This window comes from Haliotis rubra, unplaced genomic scaffold (genome assembly GCF_003918875.1).
Source record: "Haliotis rubra isolate DU_JTF1 unplaced genomic scaffold, ASM391887v1 Scf192, whole genome shotgun sequence".
Classification (NCBI taxonomy): domain Eukaryota; kingdom Metazoa; phylum Mollusca; class Gastropoda; order Lepetellida; family Haliotidae; genus Haliotis; species Haliotis rubra.
In genome coordinates, this window is record NW_025765914.1 from 1,421,082 (window position 1) to 1,441,197 (window position 20,116).

Sequence of the window (20,116 nt, forward strand, 5' to 3'; positions counted from 1 at the left end):
TTCCCTCCCACCTGCCACAGTTGGCCACAGCCTCTATAGTAAACTTGACACTCGATCTGAAACACCAAGAGAACATAGATAAAATACATTCAAATCCTCAAGAATGCTCCTTTAAACAATTGTTTCAAATTTCATATAAAGCCAATGATGTCACTTCCTAAGAGTCCAAAGACACTGTTTCAGAACTTTTGAATTCCCGACTAGTGAAACAACAGCATTTATTTAGTGTAACTGCATCTAGCTAGGTTGCAGTGTGACAAAATCCTCTCTTCAATATTGAATGACTACAGGGATGATTTCAACAATCCATTCATTAACTTTCCCTTCATGTTGAGCAATATTATAATAGCTGCAGCCTTTGGTGGCTAATTTTCACAACCATTGAGATCCATCAAGTTTACTCTGTCTACAAAGATTTAAAACAGTCTCATATGACTCTTGCTTAAAAGGTTGTTTAATCACTGATGCAATGAGTTAATGTCATGACTTTCGATGATAACATGGCGTCAACATAGCGAGTATGGTTTTACAATGCCTTCAGAAAAACATAGTGATCTTGTAATATCACAGCAAGAGATACCAGAAAGGAACTTCTGTACCAAGTGGGGTTTTGAATTTGGGTGAGCATGCAAACTTATGCTGTAACAATTCAGTGCCAAACCATACCACAATCCCACAGTGGAAATGACATTGTATCGCATCTCTGGCATAACACCTCAATCCATGGAAATAGCCGCATTCTGCCCTGAGATTGATCTTAGTCCTTCTACATACCTATCAGACAGATAGTTGAGGAGGGTAGAAGTCTTCAGGTCACCACAGTCGTCATGGAGAGTCTGGACAGCCTTCAGCCTTGCCTGCAACAGCATTGCATCATCGCTAACATAAATATCGAGAAAGTGGCTATTTCATGAAGCATTGGATCTCCTTCACTATAGGAAACAAGTTACTCATACAATATGATGAGTGAGTTTGGTGTCCCAGTGTTGTCGGTATTATCACAAGTATTCCACAGTTGCCTAGATAGGCGAGGAGTGAGGGCTAGTGTTACTAGTTTCGGCAATGATCCAGGCTTCGGATGTAGGATAGGTCACAAATGAGACTATATCAATGGTAGCAGTAACCACAGCTGTATGGTAGTTGTCTGTAAATAATCGAGTCTGAACCAGAGAATCCAGAGATCCACAGCATGAGCATCAATCTATGCAACTGTGATACAATGACATGTGGTCAACCAAGTTAGTGAGTCTGACCATCCGAGAATACACTATGCACATATTTTTGTTTTATCTTCCAACAAGCAAGGTGACCTGGTGACCTTTTCTCCCAGGAATTCCCTGGGTGTATCTTGTCATGGCAACCCAAAGAGGAAAAGCATCTTATGTACATATAAACCTAAGCTATATTATTGTTGAAAAAAATATACATTGAAATTTACAATCAGATTGCTATCTATGCAAACCAAGACACTAAGTCTAGTTTGTCAAAATGTTGCTGGTTCTGTACCATGACACATACAACAATCACATTTTTGAAACCCAAAGTCACACTTTCAAACAAAGTCACACTTACAAACAAGGTCACACTTACAAACCCAAGGTCACACTTACAAACCCAAAATCACACTTACAAACAAGGTCACACTTACAAACCCAAAGTCACACTTACAAACAAGGTCACACTTACAAACCCAAAGTCACGCTTACAAACAAGGTCACACATGCAAACCTAAAGTCACGCTTACAAACAAGGTCACACTTACAAACCCAAAGTCACACTTACAAACAAGGTCACACTTACAAACCCAAAGTCATGCTTACAAACAAGGTCACACTTACAAACCAAGAGTCACACTTACAAACAAGGTCACACTTACAAACCCACAGTCACACTTACAAACAAGGTCACACTTACAAACCCAAAGTCACGCTTACAAACAAGGTCACACTTACAAACCCAAAGTCACACTTACAAACCCACAGTCAGGCTTACAAACCCAAAGTCACGCATACAAACAAGGTCACGCTTACAAACAAGGTCACGCTTACAAACAAGGTCACACTTACAAACCCAAAGTCACACTTACCAACAAGGTCACACTTACAAACCCAAAGTCATGCTTACAAACAAGGTCACACTTACAAACCCAAAGTCACGCTTACAAACAAGGTCCTACTTACAAACCCAAAGTCACGCTTACAAACAAGGTCCCACTTACAAACCCAAAGTCACACTTACAAACAAGGTCACACTTACAAACCCAAAGTCACGCTTACAAACAAGGTCACACTTACAAACCCAAAGTCACACTTACAAACAAGGTCACAATTACAAACCCAAAGTCCCACTTACAAACAAGGTCCAACTTACAAACCCAAAGTCACGCTTACAAACAAGGTCACAATTACAAACCCAAAGTCACACTTACAAACCCAAAGTCACACTTACAAACCCAAAGTCACACTTACAAAACCAAAGTGAGCACTTTCGAACCTATTCTTGCAAGAGACAACTTGGTTCAGTCAGACTTTATTAGGACATTTAGATAAGTAAGTACACTTTAGGAGACAACATTTAGATAAGTAAGTACACTTTAGGAGACAACATTTAGATAAGTAAGTACACTTTAGGAGACAACATTTAGATAAGTAAGTACACTTTAGGAGACACGCTAAACTAGGGGGCAATGAGTCTGCATTTCGCAAATGGATAAGTAAAACAGTGGCTACATGTGAAGAAAGGAATGACTTTTAAATTTCAACTTGTTTTATTCTTTCATTTTAAAGTTTTATTGCTGGTATGATTATGTTAATCAAGTGAACAACAATTTGGTAGGCTTCCCAATTCTTCATACATTTTCACAATTCTTTTTTTTTTAATCTGTGTTTTTATATTACCTCATCTATCCATATCAGATAAAGGTACCCATATTGAAACATTCAATAGAGAAAAGCAATGAAGTTGAAACTCAGCAAATCCTGCTTCCAGAGATACTATAGTCTCTACTTGACATAAATGATCTTGTTCTTACCTGAGTAACACTGAGAGTGTTGGCATATGTCTGGATTCCCTTCATGACTGCCTCCACCATAGCCTTGTAAACCAGCATGAGGTACCTGAAATACATTGATGCTGAGTACATGGATGTTCTACCTCTCTACAACATGGCTACCATTGACCAGAATGTTACAATTCAGTACATTACTGACACTCTTGGGATCAGTTGTACAATCTCATCTAGCACACTCCACATGAGCAAGATTGATATAAAGAATGGTGACATCAGAAGCTATCCTAAATGAATTTACCTGGGACTTCTGCCCAGATATCAACAGAATTCATGAATTTGTATATATTCAAACTGTTACTGAGGAAGAGACCTGGCTCCCTTACGTTGAATTAGAAACTAAAAGTTCGGGAGCACACACTTAAGTTAATGACATCAGTTGGCAAATTATATTTTGTTGTACAGTTAATTTTCTTTTATCAATAAATAGTCTTTATTTCTGTGTCCCTGTTGCAGAAACTGGACAGGCATAACCTTGAGCAGAAAATACATGTACAGGTGAACTCAGGCATCTGTGTATACATCAGTTGTGACAGAAACTGTAGCTACAGACTGTGGCTACTTCTCCATGACCCTCAGTCTCCTGACCTCACAACCTCACACTTTTATGTGTTCCCTAAACTCAAATAATTTCTACGTGTGGTTGAGATTTTTCCAGTAATGACAAGAATGATTGTCAGTGACACAAAACAGTTAGCCAGCCTAGACCAAACAAAGAGTGCCACAACACAGTTGAGGCAGTCAAAGTGATAGAAAGCAGGTCTACTCTAACTTTATATAAATGACTGACAAGTGTCACAATAGAAGAAAACAGACATCACTTATACCTAGTTGTTCCATACTCCCTGGGGTTGTATGATGTAAACATAATATCAGTGTTACCCTGTGACCAGGCAGAGGACGCCCCTCAGCACAAACTAACCAAGTAACCTATTGGACCTAACCCTGCCCTCCAATACAGGTAAGGCTGATACAAAGGAACAGCTGAAAATGTCTATAATTATAACATGGTGGGATGGTTTATAATAATTTTTTGACATAATTGACTCCAAGGTCCAACCCTATTGCCGATGCTGGAGTCTTGCATCCCACTGGAGTAGCAGGCTTCCGATTTGTAAAAAAGTCCCCAACAGCTGAAATGACATCATCATTTGCATACAGCCTGACAGTTCTCTTCCAAAGATAGATATGTCAGCCTGACATTGCCCATTCAGGTGAACACAGATTGTCCAATGAGTTCAAAGCCAGTCATGTACTGCAGCCGTGATGACAATATACTTGTCCACCGGCATACTGTCCAGTTGAACACCACACCTTTAGTGTTCCATGACATTTAACCTCAGTAGTTTAGCATAATCATGTCCAGTCATGGTCTAATCTTGGAGCATATAGGCCACCAGTAGAATCCAAGAAAACCAAAGCCACCTTGCCAGCTGACGGTTCAGACACATTCTCTTCTAAGAAAGAGATGTAAGATGTTTCCTCTTCTTTGACTGTTGTTTAGCCTTTGCCAGATTGTGGGGCAGGGGTGATAAGCCATCATCTTATATGGAGATCGTCACAAATCACTCATCAAAATCAGCTTGATATTCTTCTGAGGATATTAATTGTGTTTCTAATTAAGAGTCTAGGATGAGAAGTCAGAAAACTTGAAACCCAGCAAACAGAAACCTTGTCATACCACTTTATTCCCCAGAAGGTTCTCAACTCCCTCATGAAAGATGCCCACTGAACTGACTATGTGACTTGTGGTGAGGCATTGACGTACATAAATATATTTTATCAATATTTCCTTAGTAACTGAAGTCACAGGTATTATTTACAAATCTCCCTTCACAAGCAAAAGAACAGTATCACCATGACTGGCTGGAATAAGCCCTTTCACTTGAAGATTCTTGACTGACTGACTGACTGAGTTTAGTTTTACGCCACTTTTAGCAATATTCCAGCAATATCACGGCGGGGGACACCAGAAATGGGGATTGTGGGGATTCGAAAACCTGGGTCTTCGGCGTGAGAAGATTCTTGATGATCATGCAGTAGAATATCTGTCCTTTTACATCAACAGAGAATACCTTGGAACTTTGATGCATACAAAAATATGCCTCTGGATGTGTACATGGCATATATGCATCCTGTTAGCATTAAATGTATTTGTACTTCATACAATCAGACTTTCAAGCGGTCACTTATGGTGTTCCTTCTAGTTGGGCTCAGAACATTTCAGCCATCCCTTGTAAAAATTAAACTTTTCACATCCAATATTTGATATCATTTGACAAATATCCTAAGACATATGACTTTCTATTTAATTAATAATATTTGACAGGGGATAGAAAAACAGTGTTGTCATTATTAAATCAATTCCTGCACAAAACTAGCTTTGATCCTTTTGCCAGTATTAACATTATTCTGCAACAATAAATTATCATTTCCTCATGCAGTGGCTTGATTGATGACACAGAAATTTCTTCATCAAAGATTATTTTTCCTTCACTTAATCTCCAATATGAAACAGGTGACTTTCAGCGGGAGCCATTGAGCAGTGGGCGTATTGGGTTACTTTGCAGGATGTGAACAATACAATAACCATCAACTTGTGGAAGCCTGAAGCCCAAACTACAGGAGACCAAATTCAGAATGAGATGATTAGCGTTTACATGCAACAGACAGTATCAGAATCCTTGTTCCAATCGATTCAACAGAGAATCATTCACTTCACAGAGTAAAACATGTAAACTGCTGGGCAGACAACAGGTAATTGATTGAAATTTTTAGTTTCCTTGCATGAAGCAACCCTGAGCTAGTGACAGATAACTATAATGAAGTATTTAACTAAGACCTCTGATGAACTAAGATCATGTCTATACAGGTGGTCGTATATCAACATCAGCCCTGTCCAGGCCCTTGTTGCTCCTTGTACAGGAAGAGGGAAACAACCATTACTTAATGGAAAGTGGCTTGTCACTGAAACATTGATTGAATGGGTCATCTAAGTAATTTGAAAACTTTTTCCCTCTTTATGAGGAAAATTAAAGTACAAAGACATTTCTCAAAAAAAGGAAGGACAAAGTGTATGCGGTTCATACATAACCATAGTTATAATTAGCATATAAATGGAGGACACAAAAAGTTCAATAATGGAGGCCATTACTGGTTGGCTGTGTTCAGCTGTGGTTCTTCTCAGTGCCGCTATAGTTGGTGAAAAATGGCTTCAGTTAAAAAAGCCATAATGAAACGTAATCTTCACCAGAGTTCCAGCACGAATACCTCTTAAGATCTATGTTCAGTACATGCTATATTTGTCCCCAGCCCTTACATACAAAGTTTTGTCATGTTAACTTTTACCGAGTGAGTATACTGGCTGACAGACAACGAAACTGTTACCTAAGGGAAATAAAACTAATAAAACAAATAAAAATAAGAAAAATGTTTACCGCTAAAAGGGTTTTGATATTTTGTACTTATCCTGTATGATACAAAAAGGGTTTTGTAAAATGAGGGGTGTAATTTTGTTTACAACGGTCACATTATATTTCACAATATGTGTTCATCTACTACTTGCTACCATCTGGAGAAACATTGTGTTCTTTTCAGTAAGTTTTGGTCATATATTTGATGCTTATCAAACTCAGATCTGTGTTATTTTTAAGTATTTCCAATGATACTTGGAAGTATGGGAAAAGGTGACAATATCAACATCAAGGAGATTATATTAAAGTATGACAACAGTCAACTGGCATCCTCAAGTTATCTCCAGTCCAAGCCCCAGTAGATGGAAAGAAACCATCTGTTTTCATAAAAAGGGTCTTCATTGTAAAGTTACCTACCGAAACTGCTGATGCAACCTTAAATTTTTAACATTTTTCAAGTTGACAGATACTTTTAGTAAGAATGTGACTCTGAACAATGGACACTACTTATATCATCTATATTGTACAAGAAAGGACCTGTGAAGATCAAGGTTAGAATTGGTCTTCAGCAACCCATGTTATCGTAAGAGGCGACTAACGGGATCGGGTGGTCAGGCTCGCTGACTTGGTTGACACATGTCCTCGTATCCCAGTTGTGAATATTGATGCTCATGCTTTTGATCACTGGACTTTCTGGTCCAGACTCAATTATTTACAGTTAATGTGAGTGAGTGAGTTTACTTTTACGCTGCTTTGAGCAATAATCCAGCAATATCATAGCGGGGGGACACCAGAAATGAGCTTCCCACATTGTACCCAAAATTATTTACATACCGCTGCCATACGACAGGAATATTGCTGTGTGCTGCATTAAACACCAACCAACCACTCACAAGAAGAGGAATGATATGTTAAAAAAAAGTGAATGATTTGAACTGTGTCCGTTTTTCCCTCATATGAGAAGAACACTGATGAACTGCATTGCTAGCATGATTAATGAATCTAAAGAATCAGAAATGTGCTGTAAGCAAAATCCAACAGACAATATAATCACATGGTGTTTCACGGAGCTGTTTAATGAAGCTTTCACGGTGTGTCATGTTTTAGGGCGATGGTAAACAGCCCCTTGGGATTTTAGCTCTCCTTGCCTGGCATGTTTTAGGGCAATGGGAAGTCCTCATAGGATGCAATATGCTAAATCATTCAGAGATTACTATCCACACGGGAGAAAGTTGCGGCAGAAATTCTGCGACGAACAGATTAATTTTATTTCTTTTTGATGAAAAAGTTGATTAATCTCCAACATTTTTTACTGACTTCCATGATCAAGTCATGGCGGTGTAAACACTCACAGTTAGCAAGTTTCAAAATCCTAGGCTGCAGCCATGGTAACTGATGTAAGCATAAGTATGCTAGAGAGAAAAAGTCAGATCTATCACAAGAAACGAAAGTGAAGGAGGAATATTGAAGGTGACATACTCCAACGGACATTATCCCTAATGCAACTTTCACCATATTTGCCCATAAAGAAACGCAACAGCTTCTGTCAGGATACTAAATTTCCAGCCAAATGTAAGCAGGAGTGGTGTCTCCAGGAACCTACTCTGTAGCACTCAGCACATGGAAGCTGTTCATCTATCATGTGGCTTTCAGGATGGAGGTGTTACATCACCATTGATCCCTTTAACAGGCTGTATAGTGGAGGCCTCACCACAAGCTACTACGCCCTGCTCTACAAAGCGATCCTATAGCTAAATCTGTTGTCAGAAAATGTTACAGAATGGTAGAGATGATGGTCTTAGCGCCGTATCGCTTTGTGGAAAGGGTCTCGGACTGTTAGGCCCATAACCTGTCACAATGCTATCATCCATAATTCACTACTTGGTCATATTATCCTACATAAACACTGTATCTAGCTCAGTGTGTGGACGTCCAGGCTGTTTATTGGTAGTCAGCAGTTAACTTTGTCTACTGTGTGATGTATGCAGTTTGATTCACAAAGCAAATAGTGTACATCTTTTCTGTAACTCACTATGTGTGTGAGCCATGAGGGAATTCATATTGAAAATTGATGAATTCTGTCAGCTGTTTGTCTAGATCAAGAGACTGTTGGGAATTCTAATTATACAGATCATGTAATAAGATTGTTGGAATTCTCTTGTTTTCAATATTCTTCTCTCTAGAGATTTGTGAGGGATCTAACTCTGTTTATCATTATCAAACCTGAATACCAAATGTGAGAAATCACTTCATAATGCAATAAAACCTGAATCATTTCTGGAATATCACATAATTCTTAGCTTTTTTATTATATTTTTTTTGTCTGGTTTTCAATCACAAGAACACAGCACTCTTACAATATAACCTTTAACATCTACTTGTCTGGTGTCTGGCTTCCTACAAGAATAAAATCTGGAAATGACATTTTCAATAAAACACAGCGAATTGCCATCTTACTTCTTTTGAAAAGTGTGACTGAACAAGCTTATTATGAAAACAGTTATTTATTTTTCCCCACAGATCAGCATACAACCAAAACACTTTTTCTCAACACTAGGGCTGGGACGGGTAACCTGGATACCCGGGATGGGTGGGTAATGAGTTTGACCCGGTACCCATCTCAATACCCGGACCCATTATGATCATGTGACTTATAGATTAAACAATGTAATTATGTTATTCTTTCATGATTAACAGGTTGTATTGTCTTTGAAGACTTAGACATAATTGTGCCACGCTGAGTCACCTGTTTTGAATATAATACATGGTTAAGATATTGAAAAACTCAAAATTGTAGCCTTCGAGCTGAAGAATATATCATTTCTTACAAATTTGATGTCAGGAATTAACATAATGGGTATCCGGGTAGGGTAGGGTAATAGGGGGTGGGGTACCCAGGTAGAACATTTGGACTTGTCTTAGTCCTACTGAACACATTTCCTCACATCTGCAATATGTCTGTATGTGTATGTTTACAGGAGTGAGTTCACCAAATTCAGTCCTTGATAATGTGAACAATGATTCAGCCGTCAACAAACGGCAAACATGTCTGTATGTGTATGTTCACAGGATTGAGTTCACCAAATTCAGTCCTTGATAATGTGAACAATGATTCAGCCGTCAACAAACGACAAACATGTCTGTATGTGTATGTTCACAGGATTGAGATCACCAAATTCAGTCCTTGATAATGTGAACAATGATTCAGCCGTCAACAAACCACAAACATGTCTGTACGTGTATGTTTACAGGAGTGAGTTCACCAAATTCAGTCCTTGATAATGTGAACAATGATTCAGCCGTCAACAAACGACAAACATGTCTGTATGTGTATGTTCACAGGATTGAGTTCACCAAATTCAGTCCTTGATAATGTGAACAGCGATTCAGCCGTCAACAAACGGCAAACCTGTCTGTATGTGTATATTTACAGGATTGAGTTCACCAAATTCAGTCCTTGATAATGTGAACAGCGATTCAGCCGTCAACAAACGGCAAACATGTCTGTATGTGTATGTTTACAGGAGTGAGTTCACCAAATTCAGTCCCTGATAATGTGAACAATGATTCAGCCGTCAACAAACGACAAACATGTCTGTTTGTGTATGTTTACAGGAGTGAGTTCACCAAATTCAGTCCTTGATAATGTGAACAATGATTCAGACGTCAACAAACGACAAACATGTTGTCAACCAAATCATTTAGCCTGATCACCCAATCCATCAAGTCACTTACGACCAGTATAAATTGCTGGAGACTTAAATTTAACCTTGGTGACCGTAGCTGACAACATATCTACTACAGAATACAAGGACATTATAGATACAGACAGTGTCTTAAATATTATTTATGCAAACAGATTCGCTACAAAAACAAAGCAAGATTGCTTTCATTATTTCAGGTGCACAAATACGGCTTGTCTACAAGTCTGGAGTAGACATTATCAGACATATGTCAGTATGCACATAGCAAATGTCCCAATATGTTATCACTTTTTATTTCTGAATGTCCATAGAAATATGAATAATTTTCACTGAAATGTTTTTACAAAGGCAGTGTGTCTTGCTAAACAATAGAGATAATATTACTGAAACAATGTTAAACATTTGTTATGCAAATGTAAACTGAATTCTTTAGAATTTCTTTCACTTAAATATTCATTGATTATTTGATATGTAAAATGTAACATACTTCAAATCAAGAGTATTCATAGGAGAAGGTACATGGAGTGTAACTTGAGGTAGATGTGGACGTGGATGTGGATGTGGATGTGGATGTGGGATGTGGACGTGAATGTGGAAGTTTAAGATCTTGTGTGATCTATTCTAGTAAAATACTCAGCAGTTCAGTACAACAGATTAGTTAATTATCCCATAAAAGTTTAGGACTTCCATAGTTCTTTATTTAGATGAATTCACAGGCATTATTGTCTTATCATCAAAACTAAAAGCCAATTTCATTTTATTTGCTTGTACATCAATGCTTGGAAGTGATTTCCCCTGATTACTTGTCTTTGTGTTACTCATGACGTGTAAGATGGAGAAGTAATGAAAACTGACACAGAATGTAATTCAAAGTTTACGATAAGTTTGGTAACTGACATTGACATCGATTTTGTGAACATAAGTTTGTTGTAGACTGTTTAATCAAGTTCACTGTACCAGACACTGTACTATAGCTGCATGCAGTGGGGTAATAAACCTGAGCTGTCTCTCGGTACAGATCGTTGCTGCACAGTGCTACTATGTCAATCATCCTCCATTAGATTTTCATTAATGGCAGGGGGCAGGGTGTACAAATTGTCTGATGTTAAAAGGTTGCTCACTTCACAGTGATCAGTAGTTTCTCTTAACACAGACAGGATCTGCTGTTCATGTACAGCACAGATTATGATACTAGGTTTTGCAAGAAAATGACCAGGTTTCAGCAAAGCAGAAAACATCCATGCCACAAGTCCCTAGAGGTGATTCCTCAAAATTCAGCCAAGAGGCATAATAAGTTATAGACTATTGGTACTACTCAATTAAATTTGCTAATATTAAAGAATTAAAAAATAGTGCACAGTTTTCACTTGTATAGACCTATTTTCTAACTTCATAACCTATCATGAGGTTGAACTTAAACTGAGTGCAGGAAGGTGGTATGAAGGAAAAGGTAGAACCTACGCTGGGATTCAGAAGGTTGTAACAAGGATAACGTAGACCAAGGGTGTGTGGGTGTGCGGGTGTGTACATGTGTGTGCATGTATGAGTGAGGCCCTGCCTTTATTAGTTTGAAACTATGCTGTTTTCATACTTCCAGCCACACAACCCTATAAACACTGACTGACTGACTGAGTTTGGTTTGACGCCGCTTTTAGCAATATTCCAGCAACATCACGGCGGGGGACACCAGAAATGGGCTTCACACATAGTACCCATGTGGGGATTCGAACCCGGGTCTTCGGCGTGACGAGCCAACGCTTTAACCATTACGCTACCCCACCGCCCCACCCTATAAACAGTTTAACATGACACATTATAATGTCTCTGAGCAGGGCAGCCCTTGTGTTATGCAGGTTAACAGGAATGGCCGTCTTTTAAAGTCTTTTGGCATGACAAGTCAAGGGGACAAACCACCGACCTTCAGCTCTCCAGGCAAACGCTGTATTCAATGCACAAGCTGAGCACATGATGAGGGGAGTGTTTACAGGATAATGAAGACATCAAGTTCCTCCACAGATATTTGTTTCCAGAGGTTTAGTTACAACTCAAACAAAATACAAGCCTAAATCTAAAATCAATAATCTGTTATGGAATGTTGAGTTCTTTTTGATGAGATGATCAGCTAATCTGCTGTTAATATGAAATATCATTTTCTTCTCAATTGCAGTGTCAAAATCAGTGAATCTCAGACAAAAATCACCAAAAGAAATGAGTCAGCAATGATGAGGAAAAAGCATGATTGATCGTTGCTAAGTCGAGGTTTAAAGGCAAGTTCTCTAGAACTAGATATTTGCGGAAATGAACTATATGCCACATGATCCTGAACAGAACTAGATCTCAGATAACCTACATCTAATGCTGCAGAACCAGTTTCAGGCAATCTCTACAGCCTCCAAAATTCTAAAATGCTAAACTGAGACAAGTGAAAATCCAAATATGTTAGTCACTGACACAAGGATGATAATCCTGGGCCAATTCTTATTGCCTCAGTTTTGCTACAAATGGGAACTTGATGAAACACTGACAGAAAACAAACATCTGCATATATTTCTCCTGATTATGGCAGTATTTATTTGGCTATCATAATATACATGTCCTCAAATGGCTGTAGTGCTTTAACAGCTGTAACCATACACTAATCCAGAAGCATACATGTACCCAAAGCCTTAGTCATTGATCAGTTTTCAGGAATAGGTCATCGGACTAAAACCTTATTTCATTAGTCCACAGAGTTTGTCCTACTTTAAACAAAGTAAAAATGTTTTCTTGGGTAACATTTTTTGGTATTCTTAATCAGTATCGGTTTGCAGCTATTTTATTCCATGTTAAAGTGTGATAATAAAACCACACATACAGAATCATCTGCCATGGTGTTGAATTTCTAGCATTTTGTGTTTGTGTGTATAAAAGGGGCTGGCTATTGCCTCCCATCTCATGTTACATCTCAAGGGCCGAGTTGCAAGCTGGATTGCTGTGACTGAAAGGTGAATCTTACTATCACTGTCTTTATATCTTATGTTATATTACATTTAACTTTCTACTGCCGTTCTATTTTGTAATGTCTTAGTGATATCTGTGTATTGATTTGTATTGATTTGTGAATTACATCACATCTGTTTGTTGGTTTCACACCTAGTTGTTTTATGGACTGATTCCTGGTTAACTTATTAGTTTCAACTTGGGAAAAGTGTATGTGGTTCATACATAACCATAGTTATAATTAGCATATAAATGGAGGAAACAAAAAGTTCAATAATGGAGGCCATTACTGGTTGGCTGTGTTCAGCTGTGGTTCTTCTCAGTGCCGCTATAGTTGGTGAAAAATGGCTTCAGTTAAAAAAGCCATAATGAAACGTAATCTTCACCAGAGTTCCAGCACGAATACCTCTTAAGATCTATGTTCAGTACATGCTATATTTGTCCCCAGCCCTTACACACAAAGTTGTGTCATTTTAACTTTTACCGAGTGAGTATACTGGCTGACAGACAACTAAACTGTTACTTAAGGGAAATAAAACTAATAAAACAAATAGAAACAAGAAAAATGTTTTCCGCTTAAAAAGGGTTTTGTAAAATGAAGGGTGCAATTTTGTATGAGACAATTAGCTTTTAGTAATTGTGTAATTTTGTTTACAACGGTCACATTATATTTCACAATATGTGTACATCTACTACTTGCTACCATCTGGAGAAACATTGTGTTCTTTTCAGTAAGTTTTGGTCATATATTTGATGCTTATCAAACTCAGATCTGTGTTATTTTTAAGTATTTCCAATGATACTTGGAAGTATGGGAAAAGGTGACAATATCAACATCAAGGAGATTATATTAAAGTATGACAACGTACGGCATCCTCAAGTTATCTCCAGTCCAAGCCCCAGTAGATGGAAAGAAACCATCTGTTTTCATAAAAAGGGTCTTCATTGTAAAGTTACCTACCGTAACTGCTGATGCAACCTTAAATTCTAAACATTTTTAAAGTTGACAGATACTTTTAGTAAGAATGTGACTCTGAACAATGGACACTACTTTTATCATCTATATTGTACAAGAAAGGACCTGTGAAGATCAAGGTTAGAATTGGTCTTCAGCAACCCATGTTATCGTAAGAGGCGACTAACGGGATTGGGTGGTCAGGCTCTCTGACTTGATTGACACATGTCCTTGTATCCCAGTTGTGAAGATTGATGCTCATGCTTTTGATCACTGGACCTCCTGGTCCAGACTCAATTATTTACAGTTAATGTGAGTGAGTGAGTTTACTTTTACGCTGCTTTGAGCAATAATCCAGCAATATCATGGCGGGGGACACCAGAAATGAGCTTCCCACATTGTACCCAAAATTATTTACATACCGCTGCCATACGACAGGAATATTGCTGTGTGCTGCATTAAACACCAACCAACCACTCACAAGAAGAGGAATGATATGTTTAAAAAAAAGTGAATGATTTGAACTGTGTCCGTTTTTCCCTCATATGAGAAGAACACTGATGAACTGCATTGCTAGCATGATTAATGAATCTAAAGAATCAGAAATGTGCTGTAAGCAAAATCCAACAGACAATATAATCACATGGTGTTTCACGGAGCTGTTTAATGAAGCTTTCACGGTGTGTCATGTTTTAGGGCGATTGTAAACAGCCCCTTGGGATTTTAGCTCTCCTTGCCTGGCATGTTTTAGGGCAATGGGAAGTCCTCATAGGATGCAATATGCTAAATCATTCAGAGATTACTATCCACACGGGAGAAAGTTGCGGCAGAAATTCTGCGACGAACAGATTAATTTTATTTCTTTTTGATGAAAACGTTGATTAATCTCCAACATTTTTTACAGACTTCCATGATCAAATCATGGCGGTGTAAACACTCACAGTTAGCAAGTTTCAAAATCCTAGGCTGCAGCCATGGTAACTGATGTAAGCATAAGTATGCTAGAGAGAAAAAGTCAGATCTATCACAAGAAACGAAAGTGAAGGAGGAATATTGAAGGTGACATACTCCAATGGACATTATCCCTAATGCAACTTTCACCATATTCGCCCATAAAGAAAAGCAACAGCTTCTGTCAGGATACTAAATTTCCAGCCAAATGTAAGCAGGAGTGGTGTCTCCAGGACCCTACTCTGTAGCACTCAGCACATGGAAGCTGTTCATCTATCATGTGGCTTGCAGGATGGAGGTGTTACATCACCATTGATCCCTTTAACAGGCTGTATAGTGGAGGCCTCACCACAAGCTACTACGCCCTGCTCTACAAAGCGATCCTATAGCTAAATCTGTTGTCAGAAAATGTTACAGAATGGTAGAGATGATGGTCTTAGCGCCGTATCGCTTTGTGGAAAGGGTCTCGGACTGTTAGGCCCATAACCTGTCACAATGCTATCATCCATAATTCACTACTTGGTCATATTATCCTACATAAACACTGTATCTAAATAAGTGTGTGGATGTCCAGGCTGTTTATTGGTAGTCAGCAGTTAACTCTGTCTACTGTGTGATGTATGCAGTTTGATTCACAAAGCAAATAGTGTACATCTTTTCTGTAACTCACTATGTGTGTGAGCCATGAGGGAATTCATATTGAAAATTGATGAATTCTGTCAGCTGTTTGTCTAGATCAAGAGACTGTTGGGAATTCTAATTATACAGATCATGTAATAATATTGTTGGAATTCTCTTGTTTTCAATATTCTTCTCTCTAGAGATTTGTGAGGGATCTAACTCTGTTTATCATTTTCAAACCTGAATACCAAATGTGAGAAATCACTTCATAATGCAATAAAACCTGAATCATTTCTGGAATATCACATAATTCTTAGCTTTTTTATTATATTTTTTTTGTCTGGTTTTCAATCACAAGAACACAGCACTCTTACAATATAACCTTTAACATCTACTTGTCTGGTGTCTGGCTTCCTACAAGAATAAAATCTGGAAATGACATTTTCAATAAAACACAGCGAATTGCCATCTTACTTCTTTTGAAAAGTGTGACTGAACAAGCTTATTATGAAAACAGTTATTTATTTTTCTCCACAGATCAGCATACAACCAAAACACTTTTTCTCAACACTAGGGCTGGGACGGGTATCCTGGGTACCCGGGATGGGTGGGTAATGAGGTTTGACCCTGGTACCCGTCTCAATACCCGGACCCGTTATGATCATGTGACTTATAGATTAAACAATGTAATTATGTTATTCTTTCATGATTAACAGGTTGTATTGTCTTTGAAGACTTAGACATAATTGTGCAGTCCCCTTTTTTGAATATAATACATGGTTAAGATATTGAAAAACTCAAAATTGTAGCCTTCGAGCTGAAGAATATATCATTTCTTACAAATTTGATGTCAGGAATTAACATAATGGGTATCCGGGTAGGGTAGGGTAATAGGGGGTGGGGTACCCAGGTAGAACATTTGGACTTGTCTTAGTCCGACTGAACACATTTCCTCACATCTGCAATATGTCTGTATGTGTATGTCTACAGGAGTGAGTTCACCAAATTCAGTCCTTGATAATGTGAACAATGATTCAGCCCTTGATAATGTGAACAATGATTCAGCCGTCAACAAACCACAAACATGTCGTCAACCAAATCATTTAGCCTGATCACCCAATCCATCAAGTCACTTACGACCAGTATAAATTGCTGGAGACTTAATTTTAACCTTGGTGACCTTAGCTGACAACATATCTACTACAGAATACAAGGACATAATAGATACAGAGAGTGTCTTAAATATTATATATGCAAACAGATTTGCAAGATTGCTTTCATTATTTCCGGTGCACAGATACGGCTTGTATACAAGTCTGGAGTAGACATTATCAGACATATGTCAGTATGTACATAGCAAATGTCCCAATATGTTATCACTTTTTTATTTCTGAATGTCCATAGAAATATGAATAATTTTCACTGAAATGTTTTTACAAAGGCAGTGTGTCTTGCTACTGTAAACAATAGAGATAATATTACTGAAACAATGTTAAACATTTGTTATGCAAATGTAAACTGAATTCTTTAGAATTTCTTTCACTTAAATATTCATTGATTATTTGATATGTAAAATGTAACATACTTCAAATCAAGAGTATACATAGGAGAAGGTACATGGAGTGTAACTGGAGGTAGAGGTGGACGTGGATGTGGAAGTTTAAGATCTTGTGTGATCTATTCTAGTAAAATACTCAGCAGTTCAGTACAACAGATTAGTTAATTATCCCATAAAAGTTTAGGACTTCCATAGTTCTTTATTTAGATGAATTCACAGGCATTATTGTCTTATCATCAAAACTAAAAGCCAATTTCATTTTATTTGCTTGTACATCAATGCTTGGAAGTGATTTCCCCTGATTACTTGTCTTTGTGTTACTCATGACGTGTAAGATGGAGAAGTAATGAAAACTGACACAGAATGTAATTCAAAGTTTTCGATAAGTTTGGTAACTGACATTGACATCGATTTTGTGAACATAAGTTTGTTGTAGACTGTTTAATCAAGTTCACTGTACCAGACACTGTACTATAGCTGCATGCAGTGGGGTAATAAACCTGAGCTGTCTCTCGGTACAGATCGTTGCTGCACAGTGCTACTATGTCAATCATCCTCCATTAGATTTTCATTAATGGCAGGGGGCAGGGTGTACAAATTGTCTGATGTTAAAAGGTTGCTCACTTCACAGTGATCAGTAGTTTCTCTTAACACAGACAGGATCTGCTGTTCATGTACAGCACAGATTATGATACTAGGTTTTGCAAGAAAATGACCAGGTTTCAGCAAAGCAGAAAACATCCATGCCACAAGTCCCTAGAGGTGATTCCTCAAAATTCAGCCAAGAGGCATAATAAGTTATAGACTATTGGTACTACTCAATTAAATTTGCTGATATTAAAGAATTAGAAAATAGTGCACAGTTTTCACTTGTATAGACCTATTTTCTAACTTCATAACCTATCATGAGGTTGAACTTAAACTGAGTGCAGGAAGGTGGTATGAAGGAAAAGGTAGAACCCTCAGCTGGGATTCAGAAGGTTGTAACAAGGATAGCGTGAACCAAGGGTGTGTGGGTGTCTTGGTGTGTACATGTGTGTGCATGTATGAAGCGAGGCCCTGCTTTTATTAGTTTGAAACTATGCTGTTTCATACTTCCAGCCACACAACCCTATAAACACTGACTGACTGACTGAGTTTGGTTTGGCGCCACTTTTAGCAATATTCCAGCAACATCACGCGGGGACACCAGAAATGGGCTTCACACATAGTACCCATGTGGGGATTCGAACCGGTCTTGAGCCAACAGCGCTTTAACCATTACGCTACCCCACCGCCCCACCCTATAAACAGTTTAACATGACACATTATAATGTCTCTGAGCAGGGCAGCCCTTGTGTTATGCAGGTTAACAGGAATGGCCGTCTTTTAAAGTCTTTTGGCATGACAAGTCAAGGGGACAAACCACCGACCTTCAGCTCTCCAGGCAAACGCTGTATTCAATGCACAAGCTGAGCACATGATGAGGGGAGTGTTTACAGGATAATGAAGACATCAAGTTCCTCCACAGATATTTGTTTCCAGAGGTTTAGTTACAACTCAAACAAAATACAAGCCTAAATCTAAAATCAATAATCTGTTATGGAATGTTGAGTTCTTTTTGATGAGATGATCAGCTAATCTGCTGTTAATATGAAATATCATTTTCTTCTCAATTGCAGTGTCAAAATCAGTGAATCTCAGACAAAAATCACCAAAAGAAATGAGTCAGCAATGATGAGGAAAAAGCATGATTGATCGTTGCTAAGTCGAGGTTTAAAGGCAAGTTCTCTAGAACTAGATATTTGCGGAAATGAACTATATGCCACATGATCCTGAACAGAACTAGATCTGAGATAACCTACATCTAATGCTGCAGAACCAGTTTCAGGCAATCTCTACAGCCTCCAAAATTCTAAAATGCTAAACTGAGACAAGTGAAAATCCAAACATATTAGTCACTGACACAAGGATAATAATTCTGGGCCAATTCTCATTGCCTCAGTTTTGCTACAAATGGGAACTTGATGAAAAACTGACAGAAAAAGAACATCTGCATATATTTCTCCTGATTATGGCAGTATTTATTTGGCTATCATAATATACATGTCCTCAAATGGCTGTAGTGCTTTAACAGCTGTAACCATACACTACTCCAGAATCATACATGTACCCAAAGCCTTAGTCATTGATCAGTTTTCAGGAATAGGCCATTGGACTAAAACCTTATTTCATTAGTCCACAGAGTTTGTCCTACTTTAAACAAAGTAAACATGTTTTCTTGGGTAACATTTTTTGGTATTCTTAATCAGTATCGGTTTGCAGCTATTTTATTCCATGTTAAAGTGTGATAATAAAACCACATATACAGAATCATCTGCCATTGTGTTGAAATTCTAGCATTTTGTGTTTTTGTGTGTATAAAAGGGGCTGGCTATTGCCTCCCATCTCATGTTACATCTCAAGATAGAAGAAAACCTCCATTGTGTGTGATGATGCCCTGCCAGGCCGAGTTGCAAGCTGGATTGCTGTGACTGAAAGGTGAATCTTACTATCACTGTCTATATATCTTATGTTATATTACATTTAACTTTCTACTGCCATTCTCAGTGTTCACAAATTGTGTTTCAAAGTAACAGGACATTGGGTCCTGTAAGTTTCAGATGTCTGTCTGACCCATTGAAAATTCACAGGACCCATAGAATAAAATTAAACACACATTTCAGATTTAACATTTCTTATAATTGGCATTGAAATTATAAACAAACATAAGATTTATAAACAGCAAACAAGTGACACATGTCACATATAACAACTTCAGTCAAAATTCATTGTGATATAAACAGTCAGACACTGGGGCTGGCGGTTTGTAGACTACTGTCAGACCGT

At 38.1% G+C, this 20,116-nt stretch overlaps 1 protein-coding gene across 1 annotated transcript in view; it reads right to left on the reverse strand.

The window, feature by feature from the left end:
* LOC124274606 (dynein axonemal assembly factor 9-like) overlaps positions 1-20,116 on the reverse strand; it is a 103,278-nt gene that overhangs the window by 13,526 nt on the left and 69,636 nt on the right. Inside the window, exons 3-5 of the mRNA XM_046709972.1 lie at positions 3,032-3,116; positions 775-857; positions 12-56 (exon numbers count right to left, since the gene is read on the reverse strand). Of these exons, the coding sequence (XP_046565928.1) occupies positions 12-56; positions 775-857; positions 3,032-3,109 (206 nt within the window). The 5' untranslated portion in view covers positions 3,110-3,116. The remainder of the gene's footprint in view (positions 1-11; positions 57-774; positions 858-3,031; positions 3,117-20,116) is intronic.